At 43.1% G+C, this 21,973-nt stretch overlaps 1 protein-coding gene across 9 annotated transcripts; it reads left to right on the forward strand.

Moving 5' to 3' along the window:
• The first annotated feature begins 1,500 nt into the window (after positions 1–1,500).
• On the forward strand, positions 1,501–21,863 carry LOC112264458 (hyccin). 9 transcript variants are annotated; one of them, XR_002955645.2, is made up of 13 exons: positions 1,501–1,693; positions 5,708–5,792; positions 7,396–7,497; positions 7,715–7,897; positions 8,202–8,282; positions 8,444–8,559; positions 8,688–8,783; positions 11,009–11,125; positions 13,701–13,818; positions 14,039–14,145; positions 15,949–16,007; positions 18,154–18,759; positions 19,219–19,355. XR_002955645.2 is itself a non-coding variant. In XM_024441076.2 (13 exons), the coding sequence occupies exons 2-13, from the start codon at positions 5,742–5,744 to the stop codon at positions 19,249–19,251; spliced, it is 1,227 nt and encodes a 408-aa protein (XP_024296844.1). In that variant the 5' UTR covers positions 1,501–1,693; positions 5,708–5,741; the 3' UTR covers positions 19,252–19,392. The 9 variants fall into 9 exon arrangements, 8 of the variants coding, with proteins under 8 accessions (XP_024296844.1, XP_024296842.1, XP_024296843.1 ...); XM_024441076.2 differs by having other exon boundaries at positions 18,154–18,317; positions 19,219–19,392; XM_024441074.2 differs by having other exon boundaries at positions 18,154–18,453; positions 19,219–19,356.
• The last annotated feature ends 110 nt before the right edge of the window (positions 21,864–21,973 follow it).

A 21,973-nucleotide genomic window follows, 5' to 3' on the forward strand; every position in this document is an offset into this window, starting at 1 on the left:
AATGAATATGTTTGAGTGACATACAGTAGTTGAGTATTAAACATTTTTATTCCACACATCACAAACACTTAGCACACAGAGACTCCTTACTGGTACTGACTAGACCCTGCAGCAGGAGAAGGGGATGGAGGAAGGGGTAGGGAGAGGGTGGGAGAGACTGCGTGGGGGGTTAGGGGTGGGAGAGAGCGAGCGAGAGAGATGTGCGTGTGTGTTAAGAGGGAAAAAAGGGAGATGAGAGGATGGAAGAAAAAGCTTCGCTACTGATATGTTGCTGCTGTAGTGTGGGCTAGGACATGCCAGTCAATAACTTACATAATGTATTAGCTCAAATGTTAAGTACTGCAATTATCTGAAGGCCCACTGTTTTTATGCATCCATAACCTTTTGCATGGCCATTAGCTATGCACCTCATACTGAGACTGGCAGACAGGCTTTTCCCAGGTTAATTATTATGTCAACCTTATATAATTAAGCAATAAGGCCCATACCACAGCTAAGGGCTGCTCTTTCATTTTAGTCATTTAGCAGATGCTGTTATCGAGAGTGATTTACATGAGCAATTAGGGTTAAATACCTTGGCCAATGGCACATCAACATATGTTTCACCCAGTTGGCTTGGGGATTCAAACCAGTGACCCTGACCCAACGCTCTTAACCACTAGGCTACCTGCCGACAACGCAACATGGAGTGCCTGGACACAGCCCTTAGCCGTGGTATCCCATATATCACAAACCCCTGACAAAATTAGAGCAGTAAAAATTCATGTTTTGTATATGGTCTGATATAGCACGGATGTCAGCCAATCAGCATTCAGGGCTCGACCACCCAGTTTATCATTATTATTACAGACCTACCATAACATTTTTATATAATGGAGCCGGCAGTAAAAACCATGTACATACAATTTATAATCCAGCATATTATAAATACATACCCTTTAAAGAGTTGACAACATAGCTGCTACTCTCTGTTATTATCTATGCATAGCCACATTAATAATCCTACCTGCATGTACATAATTACCTCAATTACCCCGACACTGGTGCCCACATATTGACTCTGAACCGGTACCCACTGTATATAGCCCCGCTATTGTTATTTACTACTGCTCCTTAATTGTTTGTTTTTCTTATCTATTACTTTTTTTGTATTTTTCTTAAAGTAAGCATTTCACTGTAAGGTCTACTACACCGGTTGTATTCGGCGCATGTGACAAATAAAAATAGATTTGATTTAATATGGAACATAGTATACTTTCCTTTTTAAAATCACGTATCAAAGTTTCATTTAAACTATAAGATATGATGACTAAAACACAAAGGTCATAAATCATATAACTATGACCATGGCCGGACTGTCAAACAGCGATGACAGCGACAATCTACCCTATTTGTAAAAAAAATATTATGTCCCGCCCCTACATCAAATTTAATTGGTCGCTATTTCTGAAGGCGCGGTTCTTACTTTTTATACTGCTTAGCCATTGGCTTACCATTCCTGTCATTCCGAATTAGTCCTTCTCGAGTTCACTCTAGTGTTGGAGAGTGGTGGGAGTAAATGAAAATGGAGGTTTTGATGTTGATTAATGATTTAGCTTGCTAGTGTCTTTATGGAGTAATTGATATCTACCAATTTCCTCGGACGGAACAATAGTGGACTTGGAGACAAAGGAAATCTCGAGATAGCATGATAGTAAGTAAACAAACAACTTTCCAGCCAGCTAGTTAGTTCGTCTTTTTGGAGAGCGCTTTCTGCATGCACATTTTCAATTTGAAACCTGGCCGATTCGGCTAGAGATTATGTCGAGCTCGGAAGCATATAAATTAGCTAGATCTGCTGCTAGCGACCTCACACAAAGTAATTTGCGAGAATAGTTAAATAGCTACAGTTTGTATGTAGCGAGCTTGTGTATAGCTGTCGACCAGACTTGCGAAGCTGTGTGAAAGGTGAAGGATCTTGCCCGCTAGCATCTAGCTAGCCAACTGACAGGCGTGAAGTGAAACTCTCACAATTAGCAGCAAACTTAGTTCCGTCACTACGTTGGCCAGCATGCTAGCTATCAGGTTTAACTGTCATTGGTCTGACAAGCCCAGGACAGGTAGCTTCCTTAGCCAGAAGGCTGTCAAAAAGTTTGTCCCTCAGCTCGTCTTCTGGTTAGCTAGCTAGCAAGTACCCATAGTCTAATGTCAAGCAGTATCCTTTTCAGTCGGTCAGTGGTTTAGTCTCCACATGATGTAGCTAAATGATGATGGCAAGGATGATGTTTATAGTGATGGTCTAACTACTGCTTAGGGTTTCTGCCGGTGGATATTGTGGCTGTACGCTGATCAATAGTCCTGTAGGATTGATCAGTGGTGGGCACTACATGGACATAGGTGTGGGTGTGTACCCTATACTGAGTCTTTTGCCAGTTGTCTGTGTTCGCTCTGTCAAGCATGTTTGATTAAAATCCTTTGTTTCATTATCAATGTTGCTGTGTGTGTGTGTGTGTGTGTGTGTGTGTGTGCTCCCTGCCCTGCCTGTCGGGCAGGTTGAGTAATGCATTGTTCAGATTTTTGCAATAGCTGACATGTGACGCAGCTTTCCTCAGTAAAGCCCTAGAGACTGGCGAGAAACACGGCTCTAATGCAGTGGAACCTCTGTAGGATGGTGCACACACAGTCCCTCTGCTATACAGAATGATAGGACAGTTTGACAAACAGCAGTATGAGGAGCTCTCTGTAAATATGATCAGGGCCGAGCCTATAGTTACCTGAGACAGAGGGGGATGAAGAAAGAGTGAGAGGGAGAGAGAACAGGAGTGTAGGCTGCTATAAGAAGATTCCAGCCTGTCCACTTTCTCTCTCAGAACCCACAGCTATCAGACTACACACACAGAGCTACTAATTAGAGTTAGGCACACTACTGCTGCTGGCAGAGAAACTACTGCGGGGGAAGGGGGGGTGCAGATTCTGCAGAATCGGGTGATTGAGCGATGAGGAGAGGAAGTCTGGAGGAAGTAAGAGGTTAGGAAAGCGGGGGCATTATTTCCAAAGGAGAGGGAGATCTGCTAGGATTGTGTGTGTACTCGTGTGAGTGAGTATGAGGATAATGTAGACTATTTTCAGGACATTCCTTCACCTCATTTGGGCTACAGCGCTCTTTCTTTCTCGCTCCTCTGTTTCCTCTAGGGCATGGCACAATTATATGACTGCCGTGTGTGTGTTTTACCCCGTAACACAGGAAAAAGCGGCTCGTGCAGCTTTTTCTTCTATCCTCCAAGCTCTCCAAAACAGGGTTTTCTGATTGGCCCATTCACTTCCTGGCTTTTGCTCCGGTCTGATAACATGCCAGAGCAGCCCTTGGCTTGCCCTGTCCATTTTTCACTTGTTCACTTCTTTGATTCATAAGGAATAAGACGTGTAAGAAATATGGTGGAAACTTGCTTTGAACACAGCTAGTCCTTGCTTACACAAACCCATTGTTTTTAAGTGCGTGGGGAGGAGTGCATTCTTTGAGAGAAAGCACAGAGAATTGGGACGCATCATAGTGTGAGTAGGCCTATGTATTGGAAAGAGATGTCATAGTGAGTGGGTGGATGTGTCTGTTCTGTGTGCGTTGGTATACAGTCTTGCGATAAAAGATCTCCTACTGACAGCGCAGTAAGTAGTGTGTTGTGTAATAACATTGATTCAGAATAGCTTGTTCTCCAGTTAGCCAGTGTAAGAGTATGTGATTGGCTGTGCTGTCTGTTAGCCTGTTTCTGATAGGCTGTGTTTATAGGACAAGTTTGATTGTATTGGTGCTGTGATTGATAGATGGAGAAGAAGCTACTACTGTGGACATAGCATCCATCTGGAGTGTGTGTGGCTGGCCTATTGATGTTAAAGGTTGTTTGTTTGGCTGCTACTCTTGTTTGGGCTTACTGTACCTCTCGGACCACACACACACAGAAAAGATTAGAAGTGTAAACTAGCAGAGGAATGTGTTGTTTAAATAGAGAGGATTATGAGGAAAGGCTGCCTGTTTTTAAGCTCTGTGGTAATAACCTAGAGGTCAGTGTGTGTGAGACCGTGAATGGAGTCTTTGTGATTGCAGTTATAACCGGTTGGCAGGCTCTCTGAAACAGGTTTTGTGAAACATGGAGGTGAATATTAGAATACACACACACACACACGCCCACGTTCCTGTTTGGTGTTGGGCAATATTGACCATCCGCCTCGCAACCCTCCACTGTCTCCACCTATACTAACAAAAATAAAAACGCAAAATGCAACAATTTCAAAGATTTGTACTGAGTTACAGTTCATAATGAGGAAATCAGTCAATTTAAATAAATGTATTTAGCCCTAATATATGGATTTCACATGACTGGGAATATAGATATGCATCTGTTGTCATAGAAAATGGGCCTGACAATGGGCCTTAGGATTTCGTTACAGTATTTTTGTGCATTAACATTTCCATTGGTAAAATGCAATTGTGTTCATTGTCCTCTCAATAACTGTAACTCCACGACCACCATGGGGCACTCTGTTTGTTTACAACGTTGACATCAGCAAACGGCTCGCCGACACGACGCCGTTCATATGGTCTGTGGTTGTGAGGTCGGTTGGACATACTGCCAAAGTGACATTGGAGGCGGCTTATGGTAGAGAAATGAACACAAAATTATTTGACAACAGCTCTGGTGGACATTCCTCCAGTCAATATGCCAATTGCACGCTCCTTTAACTTGAGACATCTGTTCCATTGTGTTGTGTGACAAAACTGCACATTGTAATGATCATGCTGTTTAATCAGCTTCTTGATATGCCACACCTGTCAAGTGGATGGATTTATCTTGGCAAAGGGGAAATGCTCACTAACAGGGATGTAAACAAATTTGTGCACAACCATTTGAGAGAAATAAGCTTTTTGTGTGTATGGAACATTTCTGTGATAATTTATTTCAGCTCATGAAACATGGGAGCAGCACTACATGCTGCTTTAGCTCGGTGATCCCCCGGTACCATGGTCAACGTTTGGTCATTATGTCTTCTAGTCTAGTAGGCCAGATCTGAGCTCATGGAAACACACTGTAGATGGATGATATTTGCATGATTCATCTAGCTCTGTTTATACCATACGAGGAGCTGTGTGTGTGTAGTCTCGTGGAACCAGACCAATGTGTTTGTGTGACATCATGTGAATGTAAATAATCTTAAGAAGTAGTTGAAGAAATAATAATTCCAATCTGAGCACATGTTCCTGCATGAGAGTTTTCTCTCTCTCTTCCCCTCTTTCTCTCTCTCTTCCCCTCTTTCTCACTCTCTTCCCCTCTCTTTCTCACTCTCTTCCCCTCTTTCTCACGGTGTGTGGACATGGTCCATCTCCTCTCCTTGCACCCACTTCTCACGACACACACACCACACAGAATTAGTGCTGTACTTCATTGTCTTGAACAAACATCAAATCCATGAGGGGAGGGATGGAGAAATGGATGGAGGAGTGGGGGCTTAACACTGTTTTCCTCCCTATCTCTCTCACACACACTCTTATGTAACTGCGGGAGAGCCTGAAGTAACATTATAAGGGGAGAGTGCTGTTGATAGTGAGAGAGGTGTGAAACAGCAGAGATTGTGTGAAGCTATAACTAAGGGAGAGTGAGGGAAAGAGAGATGGATTTTGTATTGTGTGTCTGTCTTAGTTAGAGTGTACTAACAACAGTCTCTCTTTGCTTCCCAGGTAGAGGTGTGTCCACAACAGCAGATGAGGGAAGATGTTGGCTATGGACCAAGGAGTGGTGGAGGAGTGGCTGTCAGAGTTTAAGGTGTGTGTCTGTCAGTCAGGTTTTCAGTTAGCCGTTAAGCTTTTACCCCCCCAAGCCCATAAATAAAAAATAATGACTTTTAGTCTATTCATTGATGGAAATACCAGTCGCTGGAAATGCATTTGACCAATCTTATCGGTCTCTTGGTTCATTTGCATAATTTTGTGGTATTAAATTGGTGCGTGTGTATTTTCATTGGTCATTACGTGTCTTATTTATCACACGCACAGCAAACGGATACAGAGCCTGTATATGAGCGGAAAATCAGCGATCACACAGCTCGTTCGTTGTTAATGGGGTAAAGCATGCTTTTATAAGCCCAATCATTACACAACAATTGGAAAAGCCATCGCTGCACAACAATTGGAAAAGCCATCGCGTCTTTAAAACAGTTTTGATGTCGACAATTAAAAATATATACTTTTTTTATTTCTCAACTGGTAATTGAAGCTTGCTTCCCATTCGCTATTCAAGTACATAGACAATGATAGGCAGGCTTTAATCCATCACACACCGCTTTACAATGAGCTGGAGGCCGTATGCATTTTGAAAACATATTCTTAATTGTTTGAAACCTGAACATTTTACCTCATATTATGAGGCATGTCTTACCTTGCTTCAAAGTAGCCTAGCCTAAAGTATTTTATAAAGACTTCCATATGCCATTAAAACCAGTAGCTATTGGTTTTCAAATCAATTTTCTTTCATTGTCCTGTAGCCAAAGCCATCCTAGTCATATTAGCAACCAATGCTAGTTGCATCTTTAGATCTCCCCTTTTTCGACATTTGTAAATGATGTTTTCGTCTGTCATATGAAACTGCTGATGTGCGGTGTGCTTTTGAAAACTGTTATCCCGCTAATTGCATTATGCAACGAACATTTGCGCTTAGCATACTGCCTTGTGTGCATTGCTGAGCTTATACTGTGAAGAAATAATAGTTAATCAACATTTTTATGCTAAATGTTCTGATCTGTTGCATCAGCCTCTTTTTAAAGATGTTTTGGTGAAGTCTAGGCCTACTGGTTTTTATGAATTTTGGGATCTATCGTCCTAGAATCTGTTTGGAATAGGCTATTTCTTTCTCGTACAGAACGACAAGCTGACCAATAGAATAGGTCAACTTTTCTACTACTGGGGATAGGCTAGTGATTTTGCTGTTCGTTACTCGTCTTGTTGGCTGAGGAAAAGTACATCTTCAAAGTATGCATCAGAATTCGGTAAGAAGGAAGCACGCTGTTGCATCCTCGAGTTGCATGTTCTGTTAAGATGCATTACCATAATCTAAGTGTGAATTCTGTCATTCTGAACACCGTGGGTGGTCGCCCTAGTGGGTTATGCACCCAATGAATATGGGTCCAGAAAATTCAATTCTGCCTGTCCGCTGTCTGCCGCCACATTTTCCTCTCGGAAACCCTGGTGTGTTTGTGTATGTGTGTTAGGGGAGTGCCAGTGTCACTGTCTCCTCATCAGTGTTCACTGTATCTCTGTCTGTCAGCACACACACACACAAACGTAGATGTGTGGGCTTAGTACACACATGGTTACCTGTTATTTCAAGGTTGCTCCGGGTACAGAGTGTTGATCTGTGTGATTGTGTACAGACCCTTCCTGACAGTGCAGTGTCCAGCTACGCAGCGTCTCTGAAGGAGAAAGGCTCCCTGGTCCCAGCGCTCTATAAAGTCATCAGGGAGAACTACAGTGATGTACGTACTACACACACGCACATACAACGTTAATGCATACACTGATACAATCAGTTTCCACTAGCATTGCTACATTCTGCAAAAATGCTCACCAGGAGCTTCTGGACTTTGCTAAATATCCAGCTAATGAAACACTAACAACCTAGGTATTTAACAGAACTAAGCTAAAATTTCAAAAAGTGAACTCTCCCTCAAACCCTCTATATCTATCTTCTAGTTGTTGGAGCCAGTGTGTCACCAGTTGTTTGAGTTCTATCGTAGCGGAGAGCCACGGCTGCAGCGGTTTGTTCTCCAGTTCCTCCCTGAGCTGCTCTGGTCCCTCCTCCTGGCTCCGTCTGCAGCCAGGGACCCACATACCTCCGGCTGTATAGAGGCCCTGCTACTGGGGATATATAATCTGGTGAGATACACACACCCACATTCTAACACACACTTTCAGGAGGGTGTTGGGGGGTTAGCAATTAGAGCTTGCTCTCGTTCTCGCTGTCTGTCTCAGAATAGCAGAGTAGGTCAGCTGTCATTCAGCATCCTGTCACAGCGATTACTCATCCTGACATTAACAGCTCTGACATCGCCTAACAGGCCTTTACACACAGACACACACACAGACAGACACCACTGAGACACTGCTTCGCTTTAAGGTGTACTCTTTAAAATAGCTTTTATTTCCCTCGCCCACACACTGACATTCTTTCTCTCTGTAGGAGATTGTAGATAAGGATGGACAGAGTAAAGTCCTTTCTTTCACTGTCCCCTCCCTCTCCAAACCCTCAGTCTACCACGAGGTAAGTACACCTTTCACGTCAGTCTTTCTCTATGAACATGGTATATGGATGGGGTTGGCTAACTATTAAATCCTCCCTAGATGAAAGTTTATAATCCATGACCATCTTTAAATAACTTTTTATAGATCAAGATAGTAATATGAATAAACCCTTCCCCCCAGCCCTCCACCATTGGCTCCCTGGCGTTGACGGAAGGGGCTCTAGCTAATCATGGGCTGCGTAGAGTGGTGTACAGCGGGCCTCACCTACAGAGAGAAACCTTCACGGCTCAGAACAGGTCAGACAGAGTTATGGTTGAATTGGAGCTGGGCTGCAGTGTGATGTATTTGTTTTATGGCAATTTGGCTGAAGTGCTTAAGATCTTGGTTTGTGTTAATGTTGCTGTGTGTGTGTGTGTGTGTGTAGGTTTGAGGTGCTGACCTTCCTGCTGCTGTGTTACAATGCAGCTCTCAGCTACATGACCTCCTCATCTCTGCAGTCCCTCTGCCAGCTCAGCTCCAGGTAACACACACACACACGCTTGCCTGCCAGCATCCGCTTATTTGATCCTCTTAAAGACTTTAGTGGAGAACTGGGCCAAGATGCTACCACTTTCCCTGAGAGCCTAGGACACACACACACACACACACACAAGGTCTCTGTCTGAGGAGTTGTTAATCTGCTGGCAGTGGTTGAGCATTAGTGTGATGAACACTGAGCTAAAGAGAGACAGAGAGGTGATCAGCTCACTGCAGTTCTACTCTTTGCTTTAGAGCAGGTATTCCAAAACGGGGGTACGTTTAATGCCATCAGGGGTACGACAGATAAAAATGTGATTCACATTTGGTTGAGTTTATTTATTTTTTGTCACCTGAGTAGCCTCGTTTCACTGACAACAATAAAATGAAACTATCTAGTGTTCAGCAAAATAACAACACAAAGTCAAATACAGGTAGCCTAGTAATTAACATCTAATCACATTAACTGTTACTCTCTCATGGGAAATCCACTAACTGTCCGTATGTAGCCAAACGCAGCTGCTGCTCATGTTGGTATCTGTACTGATGGCGCAAAAGCCATGACAGGGAGACATAGTGGAGTGGTAACGTGCGTGTAAGCAGTTGCTCCCGACATCACTTGGGTACACTGCAGCATCCACCGAGAGGCTCTTGGGTACACTGCAGCATCCACCGAGAGGCTCTTGCTGCCAAGGGAATGCCTGACAGCTTGAAAGATGTTTTGGACACTACAGTGAAAAGGGTTAACTTTGTTAAAGCAAGGCCCCTGAATTCTTGTGTATTTTCTGCATTATGCAATGATATGGGTAGCGACCATGTAATGCTTTTACAACATGCAGAAGTGCGCTGGTTATCAAGGGGCAAAGTATTGACACGTTTTTTAAAATTGAGAAACGATCTTAAAGTTTTCTTTACTGACCATCATTTTCACTTGTCTGACTGTTTGCATGATGACGAGTTTCTCACGCGACTGGCCTGTCTGGGTGATGTTTTTCACTTGTCTGACCGCTGGCATGATGATGAGTTTCTCACGCGACTGGCCAATCTGGGTGATGTTTTTCACTTGTCTGACTGTTTGCATGATGACGAGTTCCTCACGCGACTGGCCAATCTGGGTGATGTTTTTTTCTTGCCTGAATGATCTGAATCTAGGATTACAGGGACTCTTCTCAACTGTATTCAATGTGAGGGACCAAATTGAGGCTATGATTAAGAAGTTGGAGCTCTTTTCTGTCTGCATTAACAAGGACAACACACAGGTCTTTCCATCATTGTATGATTTTTTGTGTGCAAATGAACTCAAGCTTACGGACAATGTCAAATGTGATATAGCGAAGCTCCTGATTGAGATGGGTCCGCAATTACATAGGTACTTTCCCAAAACGAACAACTGGATTCGTTATCCCTTTCATGCCCTGCCTCCAGTCCACTTACCGATATCTGAACAAGAGAGCCTCATTGAAATTGCAACAAGCGGTTCTGTGAAAATTGAATTTAATCAGAAGCTACTGTTGATTTCTGGATAGGGCTGCACTTCCGCTCATAAGACACTGATGCCATTTGCAACCACGTACCTATGTGAGAGTGGATTCTCGGCCGTCACTAGCAATAAAACTAAATGCAGGAACAGACTGTGTGTGGACAATGATTTAAGACTGAGACTCTCTCCAATGCAACCCAACATTGCAGAGTTATGTGCATTCTTTCAAGCACACCTTTCTCATTCACCTGTGGTGAGTTATTCACAATTTTTTATGAACAAATAAGGTTTTATCTGTAAGATGGCTAAATAAAGAGCAAAATTATTGTATTATTTTTTTTGTGCCCTGGTCCTATAAGAGCTCTGTCACTTCCCACGAGCCGGCTTGTGACAACTCATACTCATTCTTATGTTTAATAAATGTATGGTGTAGTGTGTGGCAGGCTTACAATGATGGCAAAAAAACATTTGAGAGTGCACTGACCCTGGTGCTAGAGAGGGTACGCAGCTAGAGGTTGAATGTTTGAAGGGGTACGGGACTATAAAACGTTTGAACCACTGATCTAGAGGAATCTGGCTGCTTGAAGAAACACAACAGTATATTATGGATGGCATGGATTTTTCAAATCATCCTGGTCTTTTATAAAGAAACTCTCGAAGCTTGTCATTTGTGTTCTGGTTGGTGGCTGTATTCTCTGTACTGTGATTGGTTGAATTATGGTATTCTCTGCTGTTTGATTGGTCTACAGGGTGTGTATCTGTGGTTACCCGCGGCAACAGCTAAGGAGGTATAAAGGCATCAGCTCTCGTCTGACCGTCACCTCTGAGTTCCTGGTCCAACTCATCACTGGGATACATTACGCACTGTGAGAAAACACACACACTATCCCTAACCTCTAACCATGAAACCAGCCTCCTTCACTCACGCTGCCAAACATACCCTTGTAAAACTGGCTATCCTACCTATCCCTGACTTCGGCGATGTCATTTACAAATAGCCTCCAACACTCTACTCAGCAAACTGGATGCAGTCTATCACAGTGCCATCCGTTTTTGTCACCAAAGCCCCATATACTACCCATCACTGCGAACTGTATGTTCTCATTGGCTGGCCCTCGCTACATATTTGTCTCCAGACCCACTGGCTCCAGGTCATCTATAAGTGTTTGCTCGGTAAAGCCCCGCCTTATCTCAGCTCACTGGTCACCATAACAACACCCACCCGTAGCAGTCGCTCCAGCAGGTATATTTCACTGGTCATCCCCAAAGCCAACACCCCCTTTGGATGCCTTTCCTTCCAGTTCTCTGCTGCCAATGACTGGAACGAATTGCAAAAATCACTGAAGCTGGAGACTTAGACAGTGGGGCAAAAAAGTATTTAGCCACCAATTGTGCAAGGTCTCCCACTTAAAAAGATGAGAGAGGCCTGTAATTTTCACCATAGGAACACTTCAACTATGACAGACAAAATGAGAAAGAAAAATCCAGAAAATCACATTGTAGGATTTTTAATGAATTTATTTGCAAATTATGGTGGAAAATAAGTATTTGGACAATAACAAAAGTTTCTCAATACTTTGTTATATACCCTTTGTTTGCAATGACAGAGGTCAAACCTTTTCTGTAAGTCTCCACAAGGTTTTCACACACACTTGCTGGTATTTTGGCCCATTCCTCTGTGCAGATCTCCTCTAGAGCAGTGATGTTTTGAGGCTGTTGCTGGGCAACACGGACTTTCAACTCCCTCCAAAGATTTTCTATGGGGTTGAGATCTGGAGACTGGCTAGGCCACTCCAGAACCTTGAAATGCTTCTGACGAAGCCACTCCTTCGTTGGCCGGACGGTGTGTTTGGGATCATTGTCATGCTGAAAGACCCAGCCACGTTTCATCTTCAATGCCCTTGCTGATGGAAGGAGGTTTTCACTCAAAATCTTACGATACATGACCCCATTCATTCTTTCCTTTATACGGATCAGTCGTCCTGGTCCCTTTGCAGAAAAACATTCCCAAAGCATGACGTTTCCACCACCATGCTTCGCAGTAGTTATGGTGTTCTTTGGATGCAACTCAGCATTCTTTGTCCTCCAAACATGACGAGTTGAATTTTTACCAAAATTTATATTTTGGTTTCATCTGACCATATGACGTTCTCCCAATCTTCTTCTGGATCATCCAAATGCTCTCTAGCAAACTTCAGACGGGCCTGGACATGTACTGGCTTAAGCAGGGGGACACGTCTTGCACTGCAGGATCTGAGTCCCTGGCGGCGTAGTGTAGTGTATTACTGATGGTAGGCTTTGTTACTTTGGTCCCAGCTCTCTGCAGGTCATTCACTAGGTCCCCCCGTGTGGTTCTGGGATTTTTGCTCACCGTTCTTGTGATCATTTTGACCCCACGGGGTGAGATCTTGCGTGGAGCCCCAGATCGAGGGAGATTATCAGTGATCTTGTATGTCTTCCATTTCCGAATAATTGCTACCACAGTTGATTTCTTCAAACCAAGCTGCTTACCTATTGCAGATTCAGTCTTTCTAGCCTGGTGCAGGTCTACAATTTTGTTTCTGGTGTCCTTTGACAGCTCTTTGGTCTTGGCCATAGTGGAGTTTGGAGTGTGACTTTTTGAGGTTGTGGACAGGTGTCTTTTTATACTGATAACAAGTTCAAACAGGTGCCATTAATACAGGTAACGGGTGGAGGACAGAGGAGCCTCTTAAAGAAGCAGTTACAGGTCTGTGAGAGCCAGAAATCTTGCTTGTTTGTAGGTGACCAAATACTTATTTTCCACCATAATTTGCAAATAAATTCATAAAAAATCCTACAATGTGATTTTCTGGATTTTTATTCTCATTTTGTCTGTCATAGTTGAAGTGTACCTATGATGAAAATTACAGGCCTCAATCATATTTTTAAGTGGGAGAACTTGCACAATTGGTGGCTGACTAAATACTTTTTTGCCCCACTGTATCTCCCCCACCAACTTTAAGCATCGGCTGTCAGAGCAGCTCACTGCAGCTGTACACAGCCCATCTGTAAATAGCCCATCCAACAAACTACCTACCTCATCCCATATTTGTTTTTATTTACTTTTTTGCTCTTTTACACCAGTATTTCTACTTGCACATCCTCATCTGCACATCTATCACTCCAGTGTTAATTTGCTAAATTGTAATTACTTGTAATTACTTTTTATTGCCTTACCTCCTTACTTCATTTGCACACACTGTATGTATATAGACTTTTTCTATTATATTATTGACTGTACGTTTGTTTATTCCGTGTGTGTAACTCTGTTGTTTGACGCACTGGTTTGCTTTATCTTGGCCAGGTCGCAGTTGTAAATGAGAACTTGTTCGCAACATGCCTACCTGGTTAAATAAAGGTGAAATAAAATTTTAAAAACTACCCTGTGAACGAGAGGGTTGATTAGTTTGTGTGTTCCAGGTGTAATGGGGAGATGGACCTGGGTTCCAAGGCGCTGGATGATGTTCTGTACCGAGCTCAGCTAGAACTGTACCCTGAAGCTCTACTGGTGGGTGACATCACACACAAACACACACAGGTGTGTGCCAAGACACCGACCTCTCCCATGTCATGTCACCAGAGGGTGTGTGTGTGGTGCCTGTAATCCCACAGTGTTAAAACATTGAGATGTTAATCTGTAATCCTGAAGGCTGCTTCATCAAACCTCAGGCAGCGGTTCTTCAACAGTACCGTAGACACACACACACAGAGCATCCTGTGGTTGTTGTCAGTACTTAACATTGTGTGTGTTATTTTAGGTGGGTAATGCCATCAAGTCGTCCCAACAGTGTGCTGCGCTGAAGTCTGGCGCTAGTAAAGAAGGAGCTCGCAGCATTCAGGTGGAGATCACTCCTACTTCCTCTAGGTACGTATGTACTCTCTATCTACACAGTATATTTCCTCTAGGTATGTGCAGTGCCTTCAGAAAGTATTCATACCCCTTGACTTGTTCCACATTTGTTGTGTTACAGCCTTCCTTCAAAATGGATTAAATTGTTTATTTTTCTCATGCATCTACACACAATATCACATAATGAAAAAGTTATATTTTTTGGGGGTGAAAGTGAAATACAGATCTAGTTTATACTGAACAAAAATATAAACGCAACATGCAAGAAATTACAATATTTTACTGAGTTACAGTTCATATAAGGAAATAAGTAAGTTGGAATAAATTAATTAGGACCGACTCCATGCATTATACATGACTGGGAATACAGATATGCATCTGTTGCTCACAGATACATAAAAAATAAATGGGCCTCGGGATCTTGTCACAGTATCTCTGTGCGTTAAAATTGCCATCAATAAAATGCAATTGTGTTTGTTGTCCATAGCTTATACCGTAACTCCACCCCCACCATGGGGCTCTCTGTTCACAACTTTGACATCAGCAAACCACTCACCCACACGACGCCATACATGTAGTCTGTGGTTGGGAGGCTAGTTGGACGTACTACAAAACATTATGTTCTCAGGCAACAGCTCTGGTGCGCATTCCTGCAGTCCAATTGCATGGACTGCAGGAATTGTTCCCAGCACAAGATGCTGTAATGATCTTGCTGTTTAATCAACTTCTTGACATGCCACACCAGTCAGGTGGATTAATTATTTTGGCAAAGGGGAATTGCTCACTAACAGGGATGTAAACAAATGTTATTTTTATTTCAGCTCATAAGACATGGGACCAACACTTGTTGTGTTTTTATATTTTTGTTCAGTGTACGTAAGTATTCACACCTCTGAGTCAATCATTTGTAGAAACACCTTTGGCAGCGATTACAGCTGTGAGTCTTTCTGGGTAAGTCTCTTAAGAGCGTTCCACACCTGGATTGTGCAACATTTGTCCATTATTCTTTTCAAAATTCATTAAGCTATGTCAAATTGGTTGTTGATCATTGCTAGTCAGCCATTTTCTGGCTTTGCCATAGATTTCTGAAGTCGATTTAAGTCAAAACTGTAAATCGGCCATTGTGTGTAGATCAGAGACAGACATTTTTTCTTCTATTTAATCCATTTTAAATTCCGACTAACACAACAATGTGAAATAAGTCAAGGGATGTGAATACTTTCTGAAGGACCTGTATGTGTCTATAATAAATATATCTACACAGTATACTTCCTCTAGGTACATTTTTATTTATTTCACCTTTATTTAACCAGGTAGGCTAGTTGAGAACAAGTTCTCATTTACAACTGCGACCTGGTCAAGATAAAGCAAAGCAGTGCGACACAAACAACAGAGTTACACATGGAATAAACAAACATACAGTCAATAGTCTATATACAGTGTGTGCAAATGAGGTAGGATAAGGGAGGTAAGGCAATAAATAGGCCATAGTTGCAAAATAATTACAATGCAGCAATTAAACACTGGAGACGTGCAGAAGATGTGTATGCATGTAGAGATACTGGGGTGCAAAGGAGCTAAATAAAATACAGTATACACAGTATCCATTTTGATCTATAGTCATAGGTTCATAGATTGATCGTTATTTTTTTTTAGTGGAAAATTGTCTTTTGTATTTAATGTGTTTAATGTGAACATAAGATCTTGTTTTGTTGACATGTTTTTTGATGGATGATTTTGATAAACTGCATTTTATATTGATTTTCCTGTTTACCTCTTTTGAACTACTAATAATTGAATGTGAATTCCCTCCTGTAGGATTTCACGGAATGCGGTCACGTCACTCTCTATCAGAGGACACCGCTGGAAACGCCATGGTAAGGCTCTGACGCACGGACGGACGGTTTAGAAACTATAACCTGGAGTCAGTAGGGTATCTGGCCTATTATCTGTAGCTAGTCGTGATTATAGACATTAGGCTGTCTGTCTGCAATACGAGGTTCTCAGTTCCAGACCCTTCCCACTCACCCATCTCTACTGACTACTCTCTGCCGGAGTTCAGCATGCCATGGGTTCTCCGCATCAGGACGTTTGTTTAGCTTCTTGTCATTCACTACAGCTCTGCTCATCTGTCTTCTCTAGACATTATCACTGTCTGTACATGTTACCTAGACACGTTATTACATTGAATGTTTACACATGATCACTGCCTCGTCTGTTTTAATAGTTTACTGTATGCATTATTATTCATGCATGTACAGTTTAAGTCGGAAGTTTACATACACCAAATACATTTAAACTCAGTTTTTCACAATTCCTGATATTTAATCCTAGTAAAAATTCCCTGTCTTAGGTTAGTAAGGATCACCACTTTATTTTAAGAATGTGAAATGTCAGAATAATAGGAGAGTGATTTATTTCAGCTTGTATTTCTTTCATCACATTCCCAGTGGGTCAGAAGTTTACATACACTCAATTAGTATTTGGTAGCATGGTGTTTAAATTGTTTAACTTGGGTCAAACGTTTCGGGTGGCCTTCCACAAGCGTCCCACAATAATTTGGATGAATTTTGGCCCATTCCTCCTGACAGAGCTGGTGTAGCTGAGTCAGGTTTGTAGGCCTCCTTGCTCGCACACACTTTTTCAGTTCTGCCCACACATTTTCTATAGGATTGAGGTCAGGGCTTTGTGATGGCCACTCCAATACCTTGACTTTGTGACAAAATGGCTTAAGGACAACAACTTTGGAAGTCGCTTGGGGTCGTTGTCCATTTGAAAGACCCATTTGTGACCAAGCTTTAGCTTCCTGTCTGATGTCTTGAGATATTGCTTCAATATATCCACAAAAGGTTCCTACCTCATGATGCCATCTATATTGTGAAGTGCACCATCCCCTCCTGCAGCAAAGCACCCCCACAGCATGATGCTGCCACCCCTGTGCTTCACGGTTGGGATGGTGTTCTTCAGCTTGCAAGCGTTCCCCTTTTTCCTCAACATAACGATGGTCATTATGGCCAAACAGTTCTATTGTTTCATCAGACCAGAGGACATTTCTCCAAAAAGTACGATCTTTGTCCCCATGTGTAGTTGCGAACCGTAGTCAGGCTTTTTTTGGCGGTTTTGGAGCAGTGGATTCTTCCTTGCTGAGCGGCCTTTCAGGTTATGTCGATATAGGACTCATTTTTCTGTGGATATAGATACTTTTGTACCTGTTTCCTCCAGCAGCTTCACAAGGTCCTTTGCTGCTGTTCTGGGATTGATTTGCACTTTTCGCACCAAAGTACGTTCATCTCTAGGAGAACGCATCTCCTTCCTGAGCGGTATGATGGCTGCGTGGTCCCATGGTGTTTATACTTGCGTACTATTGTTTGTACAGATGAACGTGGTACCTACAGGTGTTTGGAAATTGCTCCCAAGGATGAACCAGACTTGTGGAGGTCTACAATTTATTTTTCTGTGGTCTTGGGTGATTTCTTTTGATTTTCCCATGATGTCAAGCAAAGAGGCACTTAGTTTGAAGGTAGGCCTTGAAATACATCCACAGGTACACCTCCAATTGATTCAAATGATGTCAATTAGCCAATCAGAAGCTTCTAAAGCCATGACATCATTTTCTGGAATTTTCCAAGCTGTTTAAAAGCACAGTCAACTTAGTGTATGTAAACTTCTGACCCACTGGAATTGTGACACAGTGAAATAATCTGTCTGTAAACAATTGTTGGAAAATGTATCATGCTCAAAGTCCTGACCATCTTCCTGAAACTATAGTTTGTTAACAAGAAATTAGTGGAGTGGTTGAAAAAGGAGTTTTAATGACTCCAGCCTAAGTGTATGTCAACTTCTGACTTCAACTGTACATTGTCACTGTCTGCATGTGCAGTGTCACTATATTCTGTATACTGTGTGATCATCATGATTTTGTCTAGGATTTTTTTTGCCATCCATTTATTTTACTGTCTGTGTGTCTCTTATCTGTGTCTTCGTGTGTGTGTTTTATATCTGTCTCCATCTCCATGACCCCAGAGTCCCAGGAGGTCAGTGTAGATGGTGACCCAGTGACCCCTGGAGGTCAAGGGTCATCCATCCCAGAGATCAGTGTGACGATGCCCAACGGAGACTCTCTACGACCCCGCGACCCCCGACCTTTAACCCAGTCCGAGCCTGAGCCGCTGGGGTCAGCCTCAGAGGTCAGCCCCACCCACGACCCCAGTCCTAGGGGTCAGGAGGTCAGGAGGCAGAAGTCTGTGAGGCGATTGGTGGACGAGAGTTCTGGGCCCTCCTCTGCAGGAAGGGCCCAGTACTAAGACCCTCCCCATTCCCGGGGTAACCTAAGTAACAGTGTGTGGAGGTGTGGTCTTCTCTAAGCATGACGGTTGATTGGTTGGCTGACTAACTTTCGCCGCACTGCGTTGCCTCCTGATATGTTCTCCGATTTACTCAGTTTGAGAGATCCCTTCCTCCTCACTCACTCCATCCATTTTCTCTCTCTCTGTGTGTGTGTGTGTGTGGCGGGGGGTGGAGGTATTTTGGTCTCTAAAACGCCTAGCTCCAACACATCCCTGGGTTGCCGGGGGAGACAGACTGCTTTCTCCTGATTGGTTAGTTGCAGCAGCTGAGGACAATAGGCAGGTCTGGATTGGTCATTAGTCTCTTCTCCAGTATTTATTTTGTTTTAATTTCAGTATGTATATCAGTTCAATGTGTCTGAAGGACCTGCCTATCTGTCTGTCTGCTGGTATAAGATTGTAGATTGCAGTCAGATGTGAGTTGTTAGTCGTGTTTTGTGTGTGTGTGTGTGTGTGTGTGTGTGGTTGGTTGGTTGGTTGGTTGGTATGTGTGTTGCTTTCTACAACTCCTGCTGCCCAGACCTCTGCCTGTTGCTGTTCTCAGATAACTTATCAAGTATCAACCGTTAGTAGTTAACTAATCATAGCACCACTAACTGTAGTACAGCTGAATGGCAACCATGTAAATAGGTGTCTTTACTCACTACCAGGGTCAGCACCAGCCCACTGTCCTGTCCTGTAGCCTGCTCTACTATTCTGTCTGTCATTTAATGATAACTAACCCCTCTCTCTATCTCTTTAGACGCAGTGGATTTGGGTTCCCCGGATGAGTTGATGGATATCTCTGAAGTGGACGAAGGGGTGTGGCCTACAGGAGGGGCTGGCCTGGACTCACTGACTCCACCTACCATCACTATCAGCAACAGCGTTACCCCTGGGGTGGGAGGGGCCAAGACAGGAAGCAGGAAGTGGCATCTAGGCGGACGGTTGCATAAGGAGAAGGAGGCTTGTCCTCCAGGGGGGCAGACCCTGGGCGAGAACCTGGATCTGTCAATCAAACGTCTGACGTTGACGTCCAGCCAATCGGTCCCCAAGGGGCCGAGCCATAGCGCACTGAGCAGCCTATCGCGTACAGCCAGCGCTGTGTTCTCACGCTCCTTTGAGGGAAACAACACCGGAGGAAACCGTGGCAACCCCGAGGCTGGCCGCTATTCGTGCAGTGGCAGCCTGCAGGAGGAGGAGTTAGGCTATCTAAGCCCCACCCCCAACCACAACCAGCGCTCGCCCAGCATCAGCGTGCACTTTAGGAGCGACCTGTGAACCCTGACCTCTAACTCTTGAGCTCTCACCCCCATCTCAATCCTCTAACCCCATGCCCCTGTACCTGTGACCTGTATTCCCAGCCTGCCAGAAGGACTGGAACACATTCCCTCTTATCCCCCTCCTTTCCTCACCATCCCCCTTTCTTTCCTATACATACCATTCTTCATCTCCTTCTTCTTCAGTAGGACAGCTGCCCCCTCTAGAAACTGGCTTCTCTCCTACCCTTCCTCTCTCTCCAAAGCGAGAGCCTTGTGTGAGAGCAGGGAGCCTGTGTCCATCCCTCCGCCCTGGAACTACAGAACCACCAGACAGATCTGCAGACTGTTTTCTGAGAGGGTTTGGAAATTGAGTATTTAAGACTCTTGTTTGTCCTGTTTGGCTTTCTGTACATCCCTCCCGACCACGCCCCCATCACCGGGCAAGTACGGTGTTTGTGAGCTTGTGTGTGTGGGAGCTTGCATGTGAGTGTGAATGCAATAAAGTGTTGGTGACAATTTTTAGAATAAATGTAGCTGATTGCTGCAATGAACAAGGTGTGATACTCCCCAAAATAAAATGAAAATAAATATAGTCTCTAGTGAAACTCTTTTTTTTTTTTTTTTTTTTTTCTTCAGATGTCCTCTTTCCCCTCTCCGTACTTATCATGCACTAGGCCCTAGTGACTAGTTTGATCGAACCCTAACACAATGTGACCTCCACGCTCCCATTGCCATAGCAAATATTTATTCATCCAGTCTGAATAATTCTGCATTCCACAAAAATGATTAAATGACACACCACAAAAATGATTACATGACACACCACAAAAATGATTAAATGACACACCACAAAAATGATAGAAACCAAAAATAATCATTAATCTTTCATGTTCACATGTGAAGAGTATTGATTGATGTCATCCTACTAGAAGCAATATTTATCTCTGTGGTTATTTTCTCCCAGGTCTGATCAACAAACAAGCTGATTGGGGTCATTTATGTTTCTGATCAATAAATTGATTGGAGATGGGTTTGTTAAGTTTGTATGATAATGTATAAACTGTTTGTATGATGTAAACTGTGGAATTTTCCTATGACTGAGAGACTTGGGTTTTTAAATATAGATGCAACAATATATCAAAAGCAGTGGGGCGCCTACCTGCTTACAGTATTGATATGCATAAGCAGGAAGTTACCCTGTTGTCAATGCTGATGTCATATTGCTGCGTCTACCTTTAACTGTGGTGTTCTATGTACGGCAGACAGTGGTTAGAAATGTAGGAAAATACCACGAGAGGGAGGGAGGGAGAGCCAGTTGTTGTTCGAGCGAGCCGTATTGAATCTCCTCAGTGTTAAAGAACAAGAAGAATCCAACCCAAACCTGCACGATACGTGCCTGACTCCCAAACCACACCACCACCAAACCGAACACACACCTAGGCCTAGGAGTAGTGGTTATAGGGGCTAGGGAACATTGGTATGCTTATACAAGCTAGGGAATAGGTTTATAGGAGTTGGTTTGGGATTAGGCCTGTAAACTGTCTTCTCCTCCAATCCCTTTCTACTCTGAAGTGTCAGTACAGTAATGTTGTGTTTGGTTGATCTTTATTGAGTGATTGGTTGATTTAACTTATTATATATATATTTTTTAGGTTAACATGAACTTGACTGTGTTTGTCTGTTCTCTGGTTCATTATCACCTGCTTTATAACATAATGGAAATTGAGGATACAGACAAAGAACACGCTCCCTTTGAGGAGAGGCGCACTGGCTGAACATTTTAAGTCAACGATGGCACGACAGTCACACTCCATTTGGTGGCAATGAAGTTCACTGTGGTGCAGACGGAGAGAAGAGTGTCGGGTGTAGGTCATGTACTATTGGACATCTGAATGCAGAATAACGTCTGCCCTACTGGAACCTTTGTTCTAGAACCAGTGTTCTATCAGTCTGTCAGTGTTCTAGATCTGTTTTTATATTCATACGGTGGAACAATAACAATCATGTTTCTGTATTCGGTTGCTTTATGGAATGTCATGAATCTGTACATATTGTTGTTCGTCTTCAGTTGTTGGTTTGGCCTTTCTGTCTGAAGATAATGCTCTGCTAGAGCTACTCTTTGAGAATAAAATCGTTCTATATTTCACTATATGCCTGACCCTGTTCTTCATCATACAGACATTTATTTTACTCTCCTTGTGAGGACCAAATCATTTATTCCCATTCAAAATCCGATTTTCCTTAACCTAACCATCA

Source organism: Oncorhynchus tshawytscha, linkage group LG13 (genome assembly GCF_018296145.1).
Source record: "Oncorhynchus tshawytscha isolate Ot180627B linkage group LG13, Otsh_v2.0, whole genome shotgun sequence".
NCBI lineage: Eukaryota > Metazoa > Chordata > Actinopteri > Salmoniformes > Salmonidae > Oncorhynchus > Oncorhynchus tshawytscha.